The sequence below is a fragment of the Trifolium pratense genome, linkage group LG5 (assembly GCF_020283565.1).
Source record: "Trifolium pratense cultivar HEN17-A07 linkage group LG5, ARS_RC_1.1, whole genome shotgun sequence".
Classification (NCBI taxonomy): Eukaryota; Viridiplantae; Streptophyta; class Magnoliopsida; order Fabales; family Fabaceae; genus Trifolium; species Trifolium pratense.
In genome coordinates, this window is record NC_060063.1 from 44,870,961 (window position 1) to 44,881,438 (window position 10,478).

The 10,478-nt window shown below is 31.4% G+C and overlaps 1 protein-coding gene across 1 annotated transcript; it reads left to right on the plus strand.

The window, feature by feature from the left end:
* LOC123885387 (linoleate 9S-lipoxygenase-like) lies at positions 1-5,323 on the plus strand. The gene is made up of 9 exons (XM_045934664.1): positions 1-482; positions 1,593-1,879; positions 2,061-2,301; positions 2,385-2,705; positions 2,813-2,898; positions 3,007-3,114; positions 3,345-3,649; positions 3,936-4,199; positions 4,360-5,323. Exons 1-9 carry the CDS (start codon positions 245-247, stop codon positions 5,114-5,116), a joined length of 2,607 nt encoding a protein of 868 aa, XP_045790620.1. The 5' UTR covers positions 1-244; the 3' UTR covers positions 5,117-5,323.
* Positions 5,324-10,478: the final 5,155 nt, after the last annotated feature.

A 10,478-nucleotide genomic window follows, 5' to 3' on the forward strand; every position in this document is an offset into this window, starting at 1 on the left:
GACCGGTCCGATTTTAATTACATTATTCATCTTGACTTTGGCCATTGACTTGATACGTTGGATGTATCCCCATTTCCTCCTATATATAATGAGTTAGAATGTAAACAAAATTACATAAGCAAGATAAAAGTTGAAAATCTGTGGGTCCACAACCACTCTTGTGCTCACTAGGTTTTTATAACTTGCAAGCCACTAATTTTCTCTCATTTGCCAGAAACAAAGTTTTGTTGGAGAAGCTGCAAAGATGTTTGCAACATTGAAAGGTCTAAGTAAGAGAGGCCAAAAGGTGAAGGGGAGAGTGGTGTTGATGCATAAGAATGTTTTGGACATTAATGCCCTCACTACTGCTAAAAGTGCAGCTGGTGTAATCAAAGGTGGAGTCAAAATTGCTAATTGTGTTGCTGGCAATATACTTGACACCGCCACTGCAGGCTTAGGTTGTTCAGTTGCTCTAAGGTTGATTAGTGCTACCACTGCTGATGGTAATATCTTCTTAATTTTCAAATACTTCTAATTATGCTTGGTCATTACTGCTCATCTTCATAAATTTAACTGCTGATCAATTTTTTTAGGAAAATTTTAAATAGTGTTCTCCCGGGACACTCTTTAAGCATTTTAAACTGTAAGTTTTGGTGAAATTTTTATGAAAACGTGTGAAGTCAATATATTGAAAATTAAAATGTTTCACTTTTTGAATAAATTATTTCTTTAAATGAAATGCTTAAAGAATACTAAATGTTTCACTCATGAGCAAGATTTTTTTTTAATCCAAGATCTACAAATCTACCAAATAAAAAATCTAGAAAAAGAAAGACTGCTCAACTAGTACCACTAACTTAATTAGCTAATAGACAACAGACAAATATTATTAGAAAAAAATATGAAAAATAAGCAAAATATGGGGACCAACCAAAATTCATGTGAAGAATCTAAAATTCATGCGAAAATTACAGGAATCTAAAAAACGGAAGTTTTTTTTTTTGAAGGGCACTGGTTAAGCATTTAAAAATAGAAATTCTATTTCGAAATACGTGTATTCAATGCCTTAAAAGTATAAAAAGTTATATTTTCAATATTTATTTTATTTTTTATTTTATTTTTAGGTATGTTTAACAAGTATCCGGGGCACTGCTTAGCATGAGTTTTTTTTTTAATACTTATCATTTGTGTGCAATTGCTAAAATGTATAATATTGATGAAAAAAAAATACTAATGAGACAAGTGAAAGTAAAAGATTACACTTGTTAGTGGTACCAACATAGTTGAGCAGTATTTCTTTTTTCTAGATTTTTTATTTGGTAGATTTGCAACTATTAATGAAGAAAAAATATTACTAAGGAGAAAACTGAGAGTAAAAGATTACATAAACAAATTACTAACTAATCCTCTTAATTACTAATTAACTATATCTTTAACACACATCAATACCAACATTAATTTGAAAAAATGACAAATATGTCCGACGCCAACACATGTCAAAAGTGTCCGTGCTATATAGTTGAGAATTATATTACTGAATTTTTTACTGTTTTTTTTTTTTTTGTAATATATCGTTGCTGATATTGAAAATCAAATTTGTTACACATTTGTAGAAAGTGGAAAGGGGAAAGTGGGAAAAAGAACCTTTTTTGAAGGTTTTGTTACCTCAGCACCAATTTTGGGAACAGGACAAAATACATATGATGTTCATTTTGAATGGGATAGTGAGATGGGAATTCCAGGAGCATTTTATATTGAAAATTTCATGCAAGGAGAATTCTTTCTTGTAAGTCTAACCCTTGAAGATATTCCTAATCAAGGAGACATAAACTTTGTTTGCAACTCATGGATTTACAATGCTAAAAAGTACACAACTGCACGCATCTTCTTCGCCAACAAGGTAATTAATTATGAAAAATATCATATTTATATGTCATGTTAAATTCATTTTGCTTGGTTCATTGCAAAATTATTTTTACCATGAGCATGCATAAAAAGATTAATTTTGCTTATATTTTTTCATGGAGAGAATTATTAATTATATTTCCCGAAATTTGACACCATTAAATAAATGTAAATAGACGTATCTTCCAAGTGAAATGCCACCTCCATTAGTCTACTACAGACAAGAAGAATTAAAGATTTTACGAGGAGATGGAACAGGTGAACGTCTAGAATGGGAAAGAATTTATGACTACGATGTTTACAATGATGTTGGTGATCCTGACTGTAAAGCTAGCTTGGCTCGTCCTGTTATTGGAGGATCCAAAACCTTGCCTTACCCTCGAAGGGGGAGAACCGGCAGGAAACCATCTAAGAAAGGTTGTAAACTTGCCTGATGTGTCTTTATATTGATCCAAATGATCCTTTGCTAATACATATTTTGCTGTTTTGTATGTGAACAGATCCAAAAAGTGAGAAACGAAGTGAATTTATTTACCTTCCAAGAGATGAATCATTTGGTCACTTGAAATCTTCGGATTTTCTTGTTTACATACTTAAATCAGTATCTCAAAATGTCATACCTGCATTAACATCTGCAATTACATTACAATTCAATCAACCAGAATTTAACTCCTTTGACGATGTGCGTACGTTCTATGAGGGTGGAATTAAATTGCCAACTAATACACTTAGCAAATTCAGCCCAATACCATTTTTCAAGGAACTCCTCCGAAATGACGGTGAATCAGCCTTAAAGTTTCCATTGCCTAAAGTGGTTCAAGGTATCCAAAAAAACTTTTTTTGCAGTCCTAACTAACTGCCCGCGCGCACACACAAAAATTGAAAAGAAGTCTAAAAAATCTCTTACATTACTCTTATTTATGAGCAGTGAATAAGTCTGCATGGATGACTGATGAAGAATTTACAAGAGAGATGATTGCTGGTGTTAATCCACACATCATCAAAAGACTTCAGGTAAATTTGATAATTTATCAATTCTTATGCAATCACAAAAATTAAGCTAAGAATCTTGTGTTTATTTTTCATGCCTCAATTGTTAATCTCATTATTCATATGATGTAGGAGTTTCCACCAAAGAGCAAACTAGATAGACAACTGTTTGGTGATCATACCAGCACAGTAACCAAAGAACAGTTAGAACCAAACATGAGTGGAGTCACAGTTGAACAAGTAATTACACATTTAACATCAATACTCAAAATAAATAATTTTGTTATTACTCTCTCCGGTCCTTTTTATAAGAAAGAACATGCTTTTTAATTATAATATACATCAGATACATCAGTTATTCAATGAACCTAAAAAGTCAATTATTTCTTATAAAAATGACCGGATCAGGTAGTATTATTTTGCAAAATTGGTTCATTTTTTCAATGACTAAATTGTATATTTTCTTGTAGGCTATCCAAACCAACAGACTGTATATACTTGATCACCATGATACATTTTATCCATACTTGAGAAAAATAAATGCAGCTGATACAAAAACATATGCTACTAGAACCATCCTATTCTTACAAACTGATGGAACTTTGAAGCCATTGGCCATTGAGCTAAGTAGCCCACATCCACAAGCTGATAGCTTTGGTCCTGTTAGTGATGTTTATTTGCCTGCAAGTGAAGGTGTTGAAGCTTCAATTTGGTTACTTGCCAAGGCTTATGTTGTTGTAAATGACTCATGCCATCACCAACTCATCAGTCATTGGTACAGACTATATTGACAATATTATAGAGACTTAGAACTATGAAGCATGAACACTCCTCTCCTCAGATTAGCAATGTCGCGATGTCGGACACGCGTCGATGTTCAACACTAACACTGATACTAATGATTACAATACACTGTGTCATGTTCTTAAATTACTATTAGTGTCGATGTGTCAGTGTCTATGTCATATCTGATGTCCGTGTCTATCTCCGTGCTTCATAGAATTTCAAACATACTTTATATATTTATGAGTTATTCATTAATATTTACATTCGTGTGACAGGTTGAATACTCATGCTGTGGTTGAGCCATTCATCATAGCAACAAATAGGCATCTTAGTGTGGTTCATCCTATTCATAAACTTCTACTTCCACACTATCGCGACACAATGAACATTAACGCACTTGCAAGGAATGTCTTGGTAAATGCAAATGGTGTTATTGAATCGACATTCTTGTTAGGAAGATATTCTTTAGAATTGTCTGCTGTTGTGTATAAGGATTGGGTTTTCCCAGATCAAGGTCTGCCAAAAGATCTACTCAAAAGGTAATTTTACATCACATTAGATCCTCGACATATATTCATAGTTAAACATATTGTAACCACGATCTAATTGTTGATGCCGCGAGCATCAACTATATTTTACCGCAATCAAATATTTTATTATCTCAAAATGTTAACAATATCTTCTTTTCTTGTTATCTAGAGGAGTGGCTGTAGAGGATCCAACTGCCCCACACGGCCTTCGCCTTCTGATAGAGGACTACCCTTATGCTGCTGATGGACTAGAGATATGGGCTGCTATTAAGACATGGGTTGATGAATATGTGAATTTCTACTACAAGTCAGATGCAGATATTGTACAAGATTCTGAACTCCGAGAATTCTGGAAAGATCTTGTAGAGGTGGGTCACGGTGACTTGAAGAATGCTACATGGTGGTATAAGATGCAAAATCGTACGGATTTGATTGAAGCTTGCACCACCCTCATATGGATTGCTTCGGCACTTCATGCAGCGGTCAATTTTGGACAATATCCGTATGGAGGATTAATCCTTAATCGACCAACTAAAACTAGAAGATTAATGCCTAAGAAAGGATCTCCTGAGTATGATGAACTTGCTAAGAACTACCAGAAGGTGTTTTTGAGGACAATCACACCAAAGAATGATACGCTTGTTGACTTGACCGTCATAGAAATCTTGTCAAGACATGCTTCTGATGAACAATACCTTGGACAAAGAATCGAAGGCGATCTTTGGACTTCGGATACACAACCAATAGTTGCTTACAAGAGGTTCGCTTCGAAATTGGCTGAAATTGAGCTAAAACTTGCTCAAAGGAACAATGATGAGACACTAAGGAATCGACATGGACCCGTGAATATGCCATATACTTTGCTTTATCCTTCTAGTAAGGAAGGATTGACTTGCAGAGGCATTCCTAATAGTATCTCCATCTAAAGATTGTTAGGCTTGTTGTGTTTTTGTTATGAATAACAGATGAGAAGGAAATCAATTCCCTCATCCCTCTATCTATTGTCATGTTATTATGTATGTTTGTCTGGTTTTTATAATGTTTTACTTTATATTAAATGTAAGAACTATATATTGTATCTGTTGTAATGATTTCATTCATGAAGCATTGGTCAATTTTAGGATTTGTGTGCATGAGGATCTGGAATATGATAGAAATATTTAATGTCGGATGGTGATAAAGTTATAGATTGACTTGGCTTGACACTAACACTAAGACTACTTGCAATGGTTGGGTTTAAACCCCAAAAGAGGAGTTGAAATGTTGCGTCGGTTTAATTTTGGGGTTGAATTAGTTGGAGGAGAGAGGATGTGAAATAATTCAACCGGTTGAATGAAAGAAAAGTGAGAAATTGGGTGTGTGGGAAAGTGGGAGAGTGCGAAAGTGAGAAACTGAATGAGACATGTGGCGCGAGCTAATAGACCTACTCTAGCAAGTGTGGTGCACTTGCTCAAGAAAAAATTAAAGTGATGAAGGGGCAATCAAAGTTTTTAAACATTTTTTTTTCTTTAGACTACTAGTTGACTAGTTGATGGTTGATTTTGGGATTTAATTTAAACACGATAATTTAATTTTTCTATGATTTTGTATCACAGATTATATGTGAATCATATGATTGGCATATCCCTTTGTAAATTGTATCATTCCTTATCATCACAAAAGTTAATTTTTTTAAATAAATAAAAAAAAAACCCAAAAACCCACTTGGTCTGATGGTATTGGTTTTAGCCCTGAGTGTCTGCTCTCCTTAAAGTCTCGGGTTTGATTCTAATTTGGGTGAGCTAATTTAGCTTCTTCAAAAAAAAAACAAAGATAATAATTACTCCGTAGTATTTTTTTTCTTTCACCGAGACTTGAATCCGAATCCTTTCACACCTTAACTTCTTTAACCCTTATCTTAAATCAGGTGAGTTAGTCATCTAGTTTAAAAAAATTAATAAGTTGTACAAATAGCAATTTCAAACTTTAAATGGACAGTGATCATAAGGTAGTCTCGATTTTCAATTTTTATTTTGATCGAAATCCAAATCACCTTCTCTAGAATTGGATTAGGTGCATTCGAATTTTCTGTCCAGTCACTTTATAGTCGTTTGATCACGATCGAACGGTTTAAATAAATAGGTAAAAAAAAGTTTTTAAATCATAATCGGTCGATCTTGATCAGACGACTATAAAGTGACCGACTGCATGGAAAATTTGACTTCACGAAATCCGGGTCCACTTTCTCTCTCTTATATTCTATCTATTCATTTTCTCATTGATAGTCATACCACTCCTGCGCTCCCAAAATATAAGAGCTGGTTTGACTAATGCATGTATGTCAATGCACAATTTTGATCACTAATATATTTAATTCTCTATCAGTAAAAATTATAAAAACTTGATATTTTGAAAATACTGATAGATCTTGCTTTAACCAAATCAAACAAAATCTTATATGATAATATTTATATCTATATGTTATTAAAAAAATATGATCAAAACAAGATAAATAAATAATATCATTTAATCAAAATAGCTCTTATACAATGGGATGGGAAAGTATTTTATATTTTAAAATACTGAGTTTAAATTTAAACCGTGAATTTTAATCAAACGGATGCGTGAATCCTAAAAAGTAGTGACGTCTAAAGAAGAACGTGATCCCACGTTTATTAAATGTTGTATTGTACTTACTAAAGTTATACTATACGACTACAATTTTTAACTCAACCATCAGCTTAGTCATTAATGCAATTGTTAATAAAATAACCAATTGTTTGTAATAAAAAAAAACCAATTGCGTTTATTTTATTTTTGACAAATGCTGACATATACTTTTTCCGGCCATAAGCAAATTTATCTTATTTTAGGCATATTAAGAAAGTTGTATTTTTACTAAACTATCATTTACAATACATTAAATTTACATTGAAATTTTAAAATCATGTTAAAAGTAGAACAATTAATTAGGGTACTTTTGAAAGAATAATATTAAATATAGTTGTTTTTGGTAACTTTTACTTATATTTAAGGCCAAATTTTTTTGTTGACTTTTACTTATAAATAAGGCCGGATGAAGTATTTTAAGGGTGCATATAAGAAATTTAATATAGAAATATTATTCTTATAAGTCGTATATTAAACTTTTTAAATGTTAATATGGAGAAATTCTTAGGTGAGTACTCACCTAAGCATTAATGGTTAGGCACAACCAATAATAATTTTACAACTCATTAATATATTAAATAATTATAAATAAATAATAGAGTATTAATAAAAACAAATCTTAACCAAATCTTGGAAAATAGGGAAATAATGAAACTCATGTGCCAGATTATTTGTTTTTGCACCATATTATGAGTAACTTGTTTTTGCCCCAGATTTTTAGTACCATATATTCATCTCAATTTGTATGTGTTAGTTGTGGGTAACACAAAGAAATTGAATTAAGTGCCTACGCTAAAAGTCTAAAACTCATTTTGAATGCATGTTCTTTCTTGATACAAGTTGTATGCATCATCCTTATTATTCACAACTTGACCAAGAAAAATTTCTTTAGAGCCATCATTTTCCATATTTTTCCTACAAATAATATAAATGTATTTTAAATGGCATGAAAGAAAATAGATATATAATTCTATAATTAAAAAATATATGTACGGTTTATAAACATAAAAAAGAAGAAGAAAACAATATGGATTCCAGTAAAAAAGATTACATATACAGAAGAAAATATACAGAAGAAAATACAATGTTTTTTTTTGGAAAAACAATATTTATTTTAACAGCAAATATATTAGTATTATTAATAATCGGTTTCTGCACAAGACGAATAAATACCATGAAAAATGAAACTACAAAATAAATGCGCCATATATGAGCGGAACACAAAACAATTATTTTTTTTATTGAAGAGTGGAATAGGTACAAAGAGTGCTAAATTCACATAAAAAAAATTCTGATACAAAGAAACCACCAAACAGTGCTATACTCATCCCTTTTGGCAATGATCTAAATATATTTTTTCCTTATTTTCCAGATTTGGTCCATATTTGATTTTATTAATACTCTATTATTTACTTATAATTATTTAATATATTAATGAGTTGTAAAATTATTATTGGTTGTGCCTAACCATTAATGCTTAGGTGAGTACTCACCTAAGAATTTCTCAGTTAATATGTTATTCTTTTCATTACACAAATAATATTTTTAAGATCCTTAATATGTAATTTTAGGATACATGTTAGCAAGACCGGCCTTTATTTTTTAATGATCCAATTGCGTTTATAATAAAACATAAATAAATCAATGTGTGAACCACGTTTCGCACATACAAGCATTTCCTCGAATCCTCGAAACAGATCGCCTGCTATAATTGTGTTAATACAATTTACGGTATCAACCGTCCGATTTTAATAAACGGTCCAAACTACTATGATAAATATGTATTGTAAACCGTTTGATGTAAAATCAATCAATAAAAACAATTATTGTCCGCTACTTTGTTCTTAAACTGCACCAAATCCTAATCCGCATTTTCTAATATTTAGGTGGAGAATAGGTCATATTGACTTTCAATTAGATTTTATCGCATGGGGACACTTCAAGTGAGAGGAGTGTCTTAATGTGAGAGATGAGAGGATATAATGCCAACTGTTGGATCAAAATACACGGTCAAGATCAGAGTAAAGTTAAAAAGGCACGGCACACATGATCTCTTGTGGTTAAAACAACAACACTGCGCTACCCTTCGTTTTCTGCACATACTGCAGATTTTTCTCAGTTCTCTGATTCCACCTTCATATGGTTTTTTTCATTGGTGCATTGGTGGTACTGGTAGTTGTGATGCAAATTTGTTTAATCAGTGATTATTTCCAATTAATTTTAGGAAAGAGGTATTGAGATGATTCAATGAAATGACATGCGCAAATACCATGGAATTGAAGGTTTTAGATGTAACAATCAAATTCTAGTTGGTTATTTCAAGGTTTTCAATTTTTAAATTTGGAAAAGCATGTATACAGGCCGAGGCTGGGCTGAGATTGTTGGAATTGAATTTTCTGATGATTTTAGATTTGAGGTGGATGCAGTTTTAGACCTAGTAATTGGAAGAGAAAAGGGAACTACGAAAGAACGGAATAAAAAGAGATCATGTGTGCCGTACCTTTTTAACTGTAATCTAATCTTGACCGTGTATTTTGATCCAACAGTTGACATTATATCCTCTCATCTCTCACATTAAGACACTCCTCTCACCTGAAGTGTCCCCTTTATCGCATTTTCAAAAAACTTGCCTGACGACCACATGTGTTTGTCCGCACGCAAGTTTATAACAATAATAAAAATAATAATAATAATAATCTTATGAATAATGCACTAAATTAATAAAAGGAGAATGTTAACTTGTGCCCTTAAGGCACATGTTAAGGAAGCAAAAATAGAAATTATTAAATGCTAATTTGTGCATTTTAACTTTTGAAGCATTAAATTTCTTGTATCATTAAATGTTGAATTTCTATTTTGGTATATCTTAACATGTGCCTTAAGGGCACATGTTAACAAGACCCTTAATAAAAATGTGGTAGTGAACTAGTGATTAACTAAGGATCATATCCTACCTCCGTCCCTAATTATAAAATCATGTTTGATCACTACATGTATGTCAATGCATAATTTTGATCACTAATATCTTTAATTGTATATTAGTAAAAATTATAAAAAGTTAATATTTTAAAAATATTTATCAAAACAAATTTTACAAGATCTTATATATTACATTTATATATTATTAAAAAAAATACGGTCCAAACAAGGTAAATGAATAATACATTTTTGTCAACCAAGGTCTTATAATTAGAGACGGAGGTAGTATTATAGTTCGGAATAATAGTTAAAAAAGTAAAAATAAAAATAAAAATAAAAGTTTTAAATAAAAAAATTCTTTTTAATATTTCAAAAGTTTGAATTCACTAATTTTAAGATTAAAGAATGTCCTAGAAATACTTATTAGTGAAACCCTTAGTCACTATTCCAGAGACATTATTTAGCATTTCTCATTAAATAATGTTATCTCTTCCTTGTTTGATATAGATTGTTTCTCGTTCACCACATTCACATTTTTCACATGGTATTACTTGCTGTGAGTACCAGGGAAATTAAAATATCCAATTCAAAACTCTTTTTAATTTTACTAAAAAAACACTACTTATTACCAACAATAAATTGTTTTAAGTAGTAGAGATTCTTTCTTAAAGAAGTGGTTAAAGGTTTGTATGAAAAAAATTGTGTTGGAAATAGAACCTA

Coding starts and splice junctions, on each gene's coding strand:
- LOC123885387 (XM_045934664.1), top strand. CDS start 245: ATGTTTGCAACATTGAAAGGTCTAAGTAAGAGAGGCCAAAAGGTGAAG. Junction 2,706..2,812: donor ATTGCCTAAAGTGGTTCAAG/GTATCCAAAAAA, acceptor ATTTATGAGCAG/TGAATAAGTCTGCATGGATG. Junction 3,115..3,344: donor GTGGAGTCACAGTTGAACAA/GTAATTACACAT, acceptor ATTTTCTTGTAG/GCTATCCAAACCAACAGACT.